The sequence below is a fragment of the Vanacampus margaritifer genome, chromosome 2, assembly GCF_051991255.1.
Source record: "Vanacampus margaritifer isolate UIUO_Vmar chromosome 2, RoL_Vmar_1.0, whole genome shotgun sequence".
NCBI lineage: Eukaryota > Metazoa > Chordata > Actinopteri > Syngnathiformes > Syngnathidae > Vanacampus > Vanacampus margaritifer.
In genome coordinates, this window is record NC_135433.1 from 105678 (window position 1) to 118582 (window position 12905).

Below are 12905 nucleotides of genomic sequence, written 5' to 3' on the forward strand. Positions count from 1 at the left end.
TCTTCTTCTTCTTCTTCTTCTTCTTCTTCTTCTTCTTCTTCTTCTTCTTCTTCTTCTTCTTCTTCTTCTTCTTCTTCTTCTTCTTCTTCTTCTTCTTCTTCTTCTTCTTCTTCTTCTTCTTCTTCTTCTTCTTCTTCTTCTTCTTCTTCTTCTTCTTCTTCTTCTTCTTCTTCGCACGTTGAGGGCATTGCCGCCATCTCCTGGTTGGATGACGATCACCTAAAACGGAACGCAAACGTGGTCGAAAGCCGCGCAGTGCTCAAACTTGTTGTTACAGAACCACCTAAAAAAAAATGTTGACAATACTTGGCATTCCAAGAACCACAATAATAACAAACATTAGCTGTTATGTTTTTTCTCATTTACCTTTGATAAATTAATTAATACCGAAAGTAGCAAAACTTTATTCCACAAATAGAAACAATCAGATGCGTATTTAGGCCATTTTTGGGGTGCTTCAGCACCAAGTGAACAATAGCACCCCCAAAATTTTAGAGTATATATATTGATATATATATATATATATACTATGTGTTCTTTTTAACAAGATAAAAAATATATAATATGTATATAAACCATACAGTTTCAAAGTAATATTGGAAAAACAAAAATACAGTAATCCCCCCATCTACCCCCCCCCCCCCCCCCGCCATGTTGGAGGTCCAGATTGGAGTGGTTAGGTTAGGCTGGAGACGGAAGGACTAGTACACTCCTTCATTTTTCTTTCTTGTCATATTTGTTCCACCTCCTCGTACCAGTTACGTGTTACCAGAACCTTTTCATGTCTTTGTCTTTTTTGTGTGGTGTCAAGCGGTTGGTTATGTTGCTTTGCGCAGCAGCACGCCCTGCTGGTCCGGAGGAGTTGACGCAGATGTCCCAGGAGGCGACTCACCTGCTCATCAAGGTGATCTCTCCCTCGCACTCCTCGTCACTCGGTCTCCATAGCGACGAGGAACACGATGCCACTGCTGGACACCCGAGCCCACAAGCTGAATGTTTCATGGACTCGCATGCACACGGGCAGGACCAGGAGACGCCACCGGGACCTGAAGCGGGCACACGGGTACCGAGCGCTCGTCTTTTCTTCTCCTCGGTTCACTTCTCTTCCCTTCGTACTTTTTGGCTTCTCTACTCCTCTTTTCTCTCATCCTGTCTTCTGTTCTGTTCCGAAGCAAGACACAAGCGCCACCAACCAGAACCTGCAGCAGGCACACAGGTACCACTTTTCTCCTCTGTTTTCTTGTCTTTCCCTCTCATCTTTCTTTTCTCGTCTTGTCTTCTGTCGTTTCTTCTCATCTCGCTTGACTTCTTTGATGTTCTTCTCTATTTTCTTCCCTTCTGTTCTGTTGTCCTTTTTTCTCATCTTCCATTTTGTTCTCTACAATTTTCCCGTCTTCTTTTGTCTTTTGTGACACCGTTTGTCGCGGGTCAGGTGATGGTGTCAGGATGTCGGATGGCAGGCAGCGAGCCATGTCGGCGTCGGGCGAGTCTCTGTACGCGCTGCTGGGCGTGGAAGCGGGATGCAGCCACGATGACGTCAGGAAGTCGTACAGGTGAGAGCCGCCGCCCCCACCCCGGCGCCAAAGACAGGTGTGTGTGTGCGCGCGCGCGTTTGCCTCAACTGCACGCGTGGACAGGAAGCTGGCGCTGCGCTACCATCCGGACAAGAACCCGGACAACCCCGAGGCGGCGGAGAAATTCAAGGAGGTGAACGCGGCCCACGCCGTCCTGTCCGACCCCGGCAAGAGGAACATCTACGACGCTTACGGTTCGCTGGGCCTGTACGTGGCTCAGCAGTTTGGCGAAGACAACGTCAACGCTTACTTCACGCTCACCACTTGGTGGGCCAAGGTAGGCGGGAAAAAGAAGCCAGGTACGTTGGCGCCGGCCGGCCGTGACCTTGTGACCCCGCCTGCCTTTTTGTCCAGGGTTTGTTTGCGCTGTGTGGGCTGCTGACGGGATTTTACTGCTGCTGCTGCTTGTGCTGCTGCTGCGACTGCTGCTGCGGGCGCCTCAAGGCCACGCCCCCCGCCCACGAGGAGGCCGAGACACCCTATGGCGACCTGCAGGAGGAGGAGGGGGAGGAGCTACAACACCTGCCCGTCGGTGAGAAGTCAGCCAAACATTGGGTCGCAAATGTGTCCGTCCGTCCATATTTGTTCATTCATCCGTCCGCTGCGTTGTGGAACGCGCCGCGGCTGGAGAGCAAAAACTGGAGCGCAACAAATGAACTGGGGGGGTTAGCGTCCAAAAAGTGGAGGACCGGATGTGCGCTCAAGTCAAACAGGAAGTGTTTGTTTGTACGTAACAGATGTGAACGCGCCGGTGGTTCAGCAGCCGACCAACGCCAGCGAGAAAACGCAACTCATCTCAGACGGACGGCGCAGATATGGAGACACCTACACGTGATGATGTCATCAAGGCGCGTCTGTCGTCATGACCGCTGTCAGCGACGCAGCAGCTTCTTCTTCTGTGTAGTCGACAATTGTTGCAGTCATTGGTTTGTCGTTCCTGTATTAAGAACGGCAATTGTTGTATGTTTTGCATGAATCAATAGAAAAAAGAAGCTTCTTCTTCTTCTGTGTTGGGAATCCCTCAAAAAATAGCATTTCAAGTGACTTGGCTGCTTTCTAAGCTCTATCAAAACAATTTGTGTGGTGGACCGAGATAAATCCAAATGTTCACATTTGCAGTGGTTGATTTTTTTTCTTTTCCCAATCAGTAAATCCAGTCATGTTTTCAGTGGAGGAAGAATATCCAAACAATTCAGTCAAGCATTCCCAACACAGACTTGAATGATCTTTTTTCCCTTTTTTGCTCACAAGATTTCAATTTCAGTGGAATCAATAAAGTTGTTGAAGAAACAAAAGTATGTCGACTGCTTGGGTAAACGCCAGGGGGCGCACTCCTCTGCTCACAGCTTCCAGGTGATTGGACAAACCATGCTGCTTACTTGCAGTAGCGAGGAAGGAAGCCACCGGCGGCCATCTTACGTTGCCCCTCGCTAAGGCCGCCTAACTTGAGTACATGACGTGGTCTTCACTGACGTCACGGAACGGCCAGTCGGCTCCTCAAAGTGGGTCAACTTGGCTTCGATTGTGTTTACAGCGAATGTTTTTTTCTTATTGATGAACGTCACCGCCAGCTTCCTCTAACGTTGCCAAGACGTATGCGGAAGATTGAGCTCGACGCTCCTTGCAGCGGTACACATTGAAACGTTTGCTTAGTGGAATGGATTGGATTATGATAGATGTTATAACGTTTTTAATACTTCATTTTATTTTATTAACCATTGTTACACATTATTAACATTTTAATTCTATATATTAACCTTGTCGAAATGTTTTGTGTCCTGTGCAGAGCAGATGGTGTTGATTTTGGTATAATCTGACCTTAAGCTGGGACATACTATTTAGTCTAAAAAAGTTCCTTCTCAGCGTTTTGTGCGAAAACACATTTGGTCCTTGAGAACAGAATGTGTTTTGAACACCCACACCTGACTCTGTTTTCGCCATCGCTCACGGAAAAGTACCAGAGAGTATGTTTTGTCTACAAATGAAAGAGAGGAGGCCTTTTAACTATAAGAAACCATTGTACATGCGGAAGAACTACATTTGACGCTCTGAATCCCACCTGTTTAAGTGATGAATTAGAGGCTGTTATTTGTCCAGAGATTCTCTGTTTTTTTATTAAATCATTTTTGCAAAGGTGTGTTTTTCTTGCATTAAATCTATCTTCAATTTTGGAACACGCAAAGAGGACAAATTCATTTTATTCCTCTTTCAATTACAAACATTTGCCGATACTGCCCGAGTGCCCGGCCCGAACGACGTGGCAACGTATGCTCCAAGGTAGGATGGCTTGGTTCTCAAAACACGGACTTTCGTGCGCCTTCTATCTTTCGGCTCTTTTTGGTTGCTATGTGCATTTATCGTTTGTGAATTTGAGGTGAAGAATCTCGGGTTACTTTTAAACCAACTTAGCTAGCTACTAGCGCTAGCATGTTACAACATAACAACAACATTGTCGATTCATCACTTATTTTCGTACACTTTAACAACAATTTCAACTTTTGGGTTCTGGGAAAGGAAAATAAGAGACCTTAACGAGGGTATTTGGTAGGGGTGGAAATCTTTGAATGTCTCACAATTCGATTCTGATTTTTGGGTGTGCGATTCCATTCAGAATCGATTTTCGATTCAGAATCGATTTTTGCTTCAAAATGATTTGATTGACAATGATTTTTGCTTCAATTTATGGATGTTCAAGGAATTGTAATGATCTACTACAGTCTGACTCGCTAATGCTAACTAGCGCTCTACTCGTGGCACTTTCATCACTCAAAAGAAGGGCTCCACGCTGCCGAAAAACTTGATGGTGACTTTTTCCTTCTACTCTCTAATGTGGCTACAACTTAACAGTGTATCAGACCGCGTGGAACAACACTTACTTTTTGTAATTCCGGACTCTTCTTTGTCGTTCCCATTCCACATCCCATGGAGCGGTGTACACCAGCACACAATGTGGCTCAAATGACGGCATGTGAATACTATCTAGAAGTTTCATTTCACATCTTTGTCGGCCCAATTTTGCACCCGCGAACGGCACACGTGTGCGCCTTGTGGTTTGTGAAAATCCGGAACAAAATGAATGAATGAATTCTTGGATTTTTGACCGCGACGAGAGCCACAGCCTGCCGCCACACACAACAAACCATTTTGAGCAAAACCCAAAGGTGACAGAGTGCGCGAGGCGCCATGCCGGAATCGCAGCCCCCCTCACACACACACACACACACACACACACTCTGTCATGCCTCCCGTGACTTTGGGCATATATGGACATGTCGGCATGGCAACAGCTGACGTGCTTGCACGTGTGTCTAAAAACAGACTCAAATGCGACACAGTCTTCTTCTTGCTTGACTTCTTTGTGGTCCGGATCACCCGCTGCGCAAAGTCTCCACGGTGTTGTTGTCTAGGCAAGGATCCGGTCCGGACCGTGTGGTGGTCTTGGCACAGATCCGGTGTCCACGGTGTCCACGGTGTCCACGGTGTCCACGGTGTCCACGGTGTCTCCGGCGTCCCGAGTCATGGAGAGTCTGGAGAAGCAGCTCGTCTGTCCCATCTGCTTGGAGATGTTCTCCAAGCCGGTGGTCATCTTGCCATGTCAACACAACCTCTGCCGCAAGTGTGCCAACGACGTCTTCCAGGCAGGTCAAGGACCGTGTGTGTCCCTTGAGTGACTTGATTTCTATGGCGCTTTCGATTGGACTATCAGGAGCAATTGGGGGTTGGCTATCTTGCTCAAGAAAAGGTCAAGGTGGTCACAATGGCATGGGATGGAAGCCACAACCTCTGGGTTGGCAGACGACAGATCACTCTACCACTGAGCCACGCCGGCCCTACTATCGTGTTTGACTGGAAGAAAACAATGGCATCATTATGCCAGTCCATCCAAATGGAGCGGTGGGGGGTCAGGGACAGCAAGCCTACGACATTTACAAGCCGAGTCCTCATCCATGGATCTTTTTTTCCATGAAACTGGATTTGTTTGTTCCCAACAGTTTATTCTCGTCACTTGGTAGCATTTCTCTTCTGCTTCCGCTAGCGCATGGCTAGGCAAGTTGGGTCCTTCTGTGTCTCCTGCCTCCGACCCAGGTGCTTCAAATCATCAGCTCATTGTTACCTTCTGCAGGGGTGTTTGAGGAGGGGGACAGCAAAAACATGCAGGACCCGACTTGCCTACCCATGTGCTAGCTGATGTTTTGCTTTTGTCCAATCACATGTCCGTCTCTCGCTGTTGCCGTGTCAGTGTAATCTGCCCGGAACTGGCCCACGCAACAAAAAATGTGTTCTCAACAGAGCAAAACATGTCAAGTCCCCACAGCGGACAAGATGCACCCTGGCAAGCCACACCCACTTTATGGAAAGAAAGAAAGTGGGTGTGGACAGGCAGCCGTCGGCCTCCAGTCGACCGCCGGTCGGTCGGCCGGTTCCAAACCTCATCATCTCGGTGCTGTGGGCTGGCGAAAAACCGGACCAATTGTTTTGTGAGAGCTGGTCCTGAAGCTCAACTTTGTAACCCTTCCCTGGTCCCGTCCCCCCGCAGGCGGCCAGCCCCTACCTGAGCTCCAGGACTGGCTCCACAGCGCCATCCGGCGGTCGCTTCCGCTGCCCGTCGTGCCGCCACGAGGTTCTTCTGGACCGCCACGGCGTCTACGGGCTGCAGAGGAACATGCTGGTGGAGAACATCATTGACATGTACAAGCAAGGAAGCGACAGGTACACGCACACAAATACACGTACAGCGGTTATAAAAAGTCAACACACCCATGCGGAAATGTTCAGTTTTGGATTGCAGACAGACTTTGTCCAGCGTCATGTGACCTATGACCTGAAAAGCTCAGGTGAAAAAAAATGAAATCTTTTGAAGTGGGTAAGTTCAAACAAACAACTGAGGGCATGTGTTTGCAAAAGTGTGCACACCTTCTTATCCTGTACCTGTGGATGTTTTCGAAATGAACCAATCACATTCCATTTCATGTTAAATAGGAGTCTAAGCCACAACGTTGTCGTAGAGGCCGTTTCTTCTTCTTTGGAACTCTTCACACTTGCCTCCACCTTGAGAAGGCTCCACTTCCAGCTGAAAAAGACATTTGACTGGGGGGTGTAGACCTCAGGCCAGGGGTAGGCAACCCTGGTCCTGGACAGCCGCAGTCCCGCGCGTGTTTTAGCGTCTTCACATGCTTGGATCAGGTGTGTTGGAGGATGGCGACATCTAAAAGGGGCGGGGCTGCTTCTCTTGGGGACCAGGATTCCGCTCTGCTGTCTCAGGCACACCCGTATTACGGTGTTTGTCACACTGGAGCTCGTGATGGGCTGCGACTCGAGGGTCCACATAATAATTAGCAACAAATGATTGTGATTGGTTGCGTCTGTGCCGCATACGCTGATAAATAATACAAACTTCCTCATCCCTACCCTTGAAATGGCAAATGGACTGCATTTATCGAGCGCTTGAACGACACCATGTGGTGCCGAAGCGCTTTACAATTACGCCTCACATTCAGCCGTTCCCACGCACACACCAGTGGTCGACTGCTGCCAGGTCCACTGGGAGCAAATTGGGGTTCGGTGTCTTGCTCAAGGACACTTCGACATGGTCACCGGGGGCGAGGGTCCAACCCACAACCTTACGGCTGGGAGACGACCACTTAAGCACTGAGGCACGGCGCTCCAAAAATGCCTTGTAAAAATGTGTCCTGCCTCCAAAAGTTCATTCACATGTCACGTCTGTCAGCAAGGCGACGACGTCACTTCCTGCCGTGGGGGCGGAGCATCCTGTGTGTGAACATCACCAGAAGGAGAAGATCAACATCTACTGCCTGAGCTGCGGCGTGCCCACCTGCTCCCTCTGCAAAGTGTTCGGCGCCCACAAAGACTGCCAGGTGGCGCACCTGGACGTCGTCTTTGCCAAGCACAAGGTAATGCCCGCTGGCGCCGGCGCCGGCGCTCAGAGATGTAGCCACGCCCATTCAAACGAGGGTGATCCATACCTCCGTCTGCAGACAGAAATGTCCCCCACACGAAAAGTGTCAAACACACAAGAACTAAATGAAAACACTCCGACTTCACTCGACTAGACCACATCAACAAATTCTGCCGTCCATACACGAATTCTAAAAGAGCGTCTCGCTTGGTGACATTCTCGTTCTTGTCCTTCCGTGCGTCTTGTCACCAGGACGAGCTGAGCGAGTGCATCTCTCTGCTGGTGGGCGCCAACGAGAGGATTCAGGCCGTCATGCTGCAGCTGGACGACGCGTGTCGCGCGGTGGATGTCAGTTTGTCTTCGTCACGCCGGACGTAAGCCTTCCCATAAACCGCCGTCCCTGTTTGCAGGACAACGGTCGCCGGCAAAAGTCCAAGGTGTGCGAGTCCTTCGACCGCCTGTTTGCCGTCCTGGAGGAGCGAAAAGGCCAGCTGAGCGCCCGCATCACCGCCAAGCAGCAGGAAAAAGTGGACTACGTGGCGGCACTCCGGAGCAAGTATGGCCAACATCTGGAGGACGCCGCCAAGCTCCTGGAGAACGCCATCAACACCATGGAGCGCGCCGAGATGGCCGTCTTTCTGCAGGTCAGCCTCAAGCCGCCGTCCGCCACAAAACCCTGACGCAGACTGGCTCGGGCCGCAGGTGCTTCTACTCAACCGGCGGCTAAACCAGCTCGTAGAAGCACCTGCGGCCCGAGCCAGTCTGCGTCAGGGTTTGTCCTTTTTGGGCCCGCTGGATTCCACAACCTGCCCAAAGCCGCCATCCAAATGCATTTTGCCCAACTTTTTTTTTTGCACGACAAAGGTCGACATGAGTCTGCGACAATGTTTTCAAGTTTGCCATCCGTGCCGTTTGTGTTTTGAAAGGCGAAAGGCTCACAACTCCACAGCCCATTTCAATATATGAATGAATGAATCCTGATTGTCATTGCACAAGGACAGAGCAACCAAAAGCCCTTGTTGGATTTTTTTTTGGGCGTATTTGCATCTCCCAAAGCAAGAGTACAAATTTGGGATCCCGGGCTTGTCATCCAACAATGTGGCAAGCGAGAGAGGAGAGCCGGCGCCTTCTTCCCCAATTCCTTTTGTAGGCCGCATCGGGTCGACCGTCTCGGAGCTCCATGGATGCGTCACCTGATTGGGAGGGCTTGCTTGCTTCTCACGATTGCTTTGGAATATTCTGCCGTTGACACGTTTGTGGAGCTGCGGCGGCCAAAGTCTGTTGGATACAAATTCAAATTCAAGTGGCTTCTTTTCTGAGTGCTCAATGATTGTGCACTGCAATGAAAAATAGAGCACGTCATAAGAATTTGCCCAGATTCTGCCAGCATCGAAAGAACCTGAAAAGCGATGGCCAACAGACGTAGGCAGGACGGAAAGGCCCGTCGGGACTCGCTTATCACTGCCTCGAGATCCTTAATGAGGACGCAAGACGCTCTTTGGGAAGCCGGCGTCCAAGCCGTGGATTCCATCCAGGGGAAAGTCCGAGAGCTAACGTTTTGGGACGACTATTGGCTCGAACCTTGACTCTGTGACTCCGTGGGCTGAGCAATGTTTTTTTCAAGACGAGAGAGACGCCAACTGTGGCAACCGTTTTGCCAAGGCAGTTTCTGAGTGTCGTTGGCTTGGCCCACAACATCCAGAAAGAGCGGCAACTCGATCCCTTACGAAGAAGCTGTATTCGGATGTCCTCCCTGCCTCCCTCCACATCCTGGATGGACACAGCATTATCCGTTTGTTCCAGGAATCCAAGCCAGCAGAAAATGTCCCCAAAAAAGCTCCTCCATTGCTGCTCGTTGAGAAAATTCTGTTGATTGAGCCGAGTGTGCCGCTGACTGATTCCATGCTTAGATTTCAGAGAGAAAAAGTACAGCAGGAGGCGTCACGAGGATGACGACAGCACAAGAACAAGTTATGAGCAAGCGCAGCCAAGCAGAAAGTCATTTGAGTGGTGTCCTAGATTTGTCACCCGCTACTCAATTACGGCCCACTAAGGCAACGAGAATTGCCAGGCATTGAAGCGCAGGAAAAAATGCCATCTGGCAAACGCCATAAAAGGACATTGCATCAAAATCAGATGGAATTGCGGCATGGGACGTTATGTTGATGCAGCGTTGTTGGATCACTGATGCCAAATGTTGTTCTTCTCTCAGGACAGCCAGCAGCTGCTGCAAAAGTGAGACCCCATCAACACGCGTCGTTTTCCCGTGAGGTCCTTGTCGGGCGCCGTGACGCTAAGCGTGAAGTCGGGCGTGTGTGTGCAGGATCGCGGAGGGGAGCGACACGTCCAAAATGGAAAAAGTTCCGTCGGGATATGAGAAGATGGAGCACTTTTGTGCTAACTTTGAGCGCCAGAAGAGGGCGCTGATGGCCGTCAACTTCGTCAAAAGTAACACGCTTGCCATTCGACAACAATTACTGCTGCTAGCATCTGTTAGCACTTTAGCATGTGGAACAACAAACACTTAACAACTGCTACCGATAGCATGTGATTTAGCATGTCATCATTTGTGAGCATGTCTTCACTTGTTAGCAAGTGGACCAGCAAAAAGTTGACAACAACAACGGCTGCTAGCGTCTGTTTTAGCATGTGGAACAAAAACAAATTTGGCAACAACTGCTACTGGTAGCATCAGTGATTTTAGTAGGTCATCATTTGTGAGCATGACTTTTTAGCATGTGCCATGTGGACCAGCAAAAAGTTGACAACAACGGCTGCTAGCATCTGTTTTAGCACGTCATCACTTGTATAGGATTTTAGCAACAAGCATTTAACATTTGCTACTCGGAGCATGTGATTTAGCATGTCATCATTTGTGTACACGTCTTCACTTGTTGCTAGCATGTGGACCAGCAAAAATCTGCTAGCATCTGTTTTAGCATGTGGTTATCGTGAGCAATGACAATTTCTACTGCTAGCGCGTGACTTAGCATGTCGTCACCCGTTAGCAGGCTAGCTGCAAGCTAACTGTGGAGTCAAGTGCGAGCGCGCTGTCTTCTAGTGGATGGCGGCGAAGAAGAGGACCAGGTTGCGGACGCCGGTAGCACTTTGAAAGTGGGCGGAGCAACGCCAGCAGCTTCAGCCAATCATCAGCCTGCTTCGCACTCACACTTTGAGGCCCCGCCCCCTCTGACCCCACACACCAAATCTCCTCTTCCAGAGGGCTGGGCCCCGCCCCCTCCGACACCGCCCATCGCTAACCCCGCCCCACAGGTATGACATCACAGCCCTGGATTGGCTGACTAGTCTTCATCATAACCACCATCCTCCTCCTCCTCTTTCTTTCCTCGTGCCGGCGCAGGCGACTTCCGCTCGAACCGATGACGCTGATGATGCGAACAAACACGTTTTCTCCTTCAGCTGGCTCAACCACTAGTGACTTCCTCGTCCTCTCCTTTGTCCTGTGCCTGTCCTGTGCCTGTCCTGTTTGCCGTCCGTGCGGCTTGTTTGAAAAGGAGGCTAATAAATCAAATTTGGAAACTTGACATTTTTGGATCTGTAATCTGATTACATGTCCCGCCCCCGTACTGTAACGGAATACCGTTACATTTTTGGGGTATTCTGATTAAATAACGCCGGTACACGTATTCTGTTACTCCCCAAGCCTGCAGATGCCATAGATGAATTTCATCGATTACTAATAGAATTGAAAGTAATTTGATGACATCTCCCAACAAGTGTGCTGCGTGCGTCCAACTGGGAGCTCAGTGTGAAAAGGTTGGCACGTGAGTGAGCGATGGTGCGACCACAAAAGAAATCATTCAGCCCTTAATGCTCTTTATTGTGTTTTGATGCTGGCTGATGTGCGACTGTGTTTGAGGAAATGCAAAAAATCGACCGATGGATCACATCAGAGTGTTTCGAGAATGGACTTTATGCGCAAATGACTTCCGCATTGGACGTGTGAGTGCAGCCAAGCTTTCCGGTGCGGGGGGACTTCAGCGGATGTGACGTCAAACCCTAAGGCCAAATCTTCAACCCACTGAAAAAGGACAGGAGTCGCTCGTTGCCTGAACACGATGTCTATCACAATTTGAAAACTTCTCATTAGATCACCGTCATTTGAACGACTTGAGCTCTGGTAATGATGTCATTGCTGAAACATATGATTACAAATACAAGCCGTTTGATTAGCTACTAAAGCTATTTTGTTTTATTCATTTTTTTTTTATGTAAATGTAAAATATGTATTGTAGCTCCTCTCCCGGGACTACCGGAGTTCACACATACCCCCCCCCCCCCCCCATACCAGTCAGACGGTAAGGTTGAGGTGTTGGATCCTTCAGATGCAACCTGCCAGCTAACTGTTCATTTTCCTTTTTTGTTTTTATTTTAATGATACGTTATTGGGATAAGAATATATATATCAATGATTGTGCTTCCTATTCCTTTTGAACATGCAAATTATGACATTAATTATTTTCTTTCATCCAATTTTTATTTGAACTTCAACTTATATTTTGTAATGTGTTAATATGTTCAATAAATCCATTGTCCAACAACAACTCTCTGGTCTGTAGCCTCCTCTTCGTCCGAGTCCGACGATCTCTGCCTCGTCAATATTTGGAAGCAGATGTAATGCCTCGACTGATTTGTGTTGTTGTTGTCAGCCCATGGTGACATTTCTCTTAATGCCTTGCTGAAAAGCGGTTGCTTTGAAAATCCGACAGCGTTGTCAGCGGAGCAAGAATGACATGACATATATCAATATTTTCATGTTTTTTAATTACAATAAAATGGCCGCATATGAATAATATACACACAGGCACATGAAAAGTCCAAACATGAGATCATTTCTAAACAGAATAACAACACATCAAAGTTGAAGCTTGAAAATACAGCTGTGTTGTTGACAAACAGCGCCCCCGTGTGGTCGACAACTGCACTTTTCCCTGCGAATGTTCGCAAGTTACAACAAACGGAATTAGAACTTGTCTATGTGGGCACACAGCAGCGATCCCTCGGCGTACTGTCACATCTCCGCTTCTTCCATGCCTTGACAAATGCACGCAACCACAAATACTCCAAAACGCTGACAACTGGTCAAGGTTCTCTGAAGGAAAACAAAAGGCGGTGCGTGGTGAGATTTTCCCGGAAATACGTCACGGCTATTTGTGCATAGAGTCCATTGGTCTTTTTATGTGGGCTCCAAGTGGCGGAGTGGTACCGTCACTTGCCTACGATGCAGGTTGGCGTGGGTTTGCTTACCCGCCTGGGAGACCCCCCGGCCCCCCAAAAAGGTCTTTATATGCAGCTGTGCTATTCCTCCAGCCCAGCAGGGGGCGTTGAAGACACAGAGACGCCGGCCATGGTGCATCGGTGACATCCGAGTGTTTACTGACTGCTTTTGGTTG

At 49.0% G+C, this 12905-nt stretch overlaps 2 protein-coding genes across 3 annotated transcripts; both read left to right on the top strand.

The window, feature by feature from the left end:
* The first annotated feature begins 722 nt into the window (after positions 1 to 722).
* On the top strand, positions 723 to 2768 carry LOC144044022 (dnaJ homolog subfamily C member 5-like). The gene is made up of 6 exons (XM_077558187.1): positions 723 to 1063; positions 1173 to 1216; positions 1433 to 1553; positions 1638 to 1851; positions 1929 to 2106; positions 2312 to 2768. The coding sequence occupies exons 1-6, from the start codon at positions 960 to 962 to the stop codon at positions 2407 to 2409; spliced, it is 759 nt and encodes a 252-aa protein (XP_077414313.1). The 5' UTR covers positions 723 to 959; the 3' UTR covers positions 2410 to 2768.
* Positions 2769 to 4853: 2085 nt separating this feature from the next.
* On the top strand, positions 4854 to 12056 carry LOC144043729 (tripartite motif-containing protein 54-like). 2 transcript variants are annotated; one of them, XM_077557665.1, is made up of 9 exons: positions 4854 to 5212; positions 6112 to 6284; positions 7303 to 7486; positions 7744 to 7839; positions 7902 to 8135; positions 9704 to 9726; positions 9815 to 9939; positions 10553 to 10764; positions 10853 to 12056. In XM_077557665.1, exons 1-9 carry the CDS (start codon positions 5093 to 5095, stop codon positions 10925 to 10927), a joined length of 1242 nt encoding a protein of 413 aa, XP_077413791.1. In that variant the 5' UTR covers positions 4854 to 5092; the 3' UTR covers positions 10928 to 12056. The 2 variants fall into 2 exon arrangements, with proteins under 2 accessions (XP_077413791.1, XP_077413792.1); XM_077557666.1 differs by having other exon boundaries at positions 7744 to 7833.
* The last annotated feature ends 849 nt before the right edge of the window (positions 12057 to 12905 follow it).

Bases quoted from the DNA above. Each gene is read 5' to 3' on its own strand.
- LOC144044022 (XM_077558187.1), top strand. From the start codon at position 960: ATGCCACTGCTGGACACCCGAGCCCACAAGCTGAATGTTTCATGGACT. The intron at 1,064-1,172 runs GTACCGAGCGCT...TCTGTTCCGAAG, and splicing joins GACCTGAAGCGGGCACACGG to CAAGACACAAGCGCCACCAA. The intron at 1,554-1,637 runs GTGAGAGCCGCC...ACGCGTGGACAG, and splicing joins GACGTCAGGAAGTCGTACAG to GAAGCTGGCGCTGCGCTACC.
- LOC144043729 (XM_077557665.1), top strand. From the start codon at position 5,093: ATGGAGAGTCTGGAGAAGCAGCTCGTCTGTCCCATCTGCTTGGAGATG. The intron at 7,487-7,743 runs GTAATGCCCGCT...TCTTGTCACCAG, and splicing joins TCGTCTTTGCCAAGCACAAG to GACGAGCTGAGCGAGTGCAT. The intron at 9,940-10,552 runs GTAACACGCTTG...GCTGTCTTCTAG, and splicing joins GGCCGTCAACTTCGTCAAAA to TGGATGGCGGCGAAGAAGAG.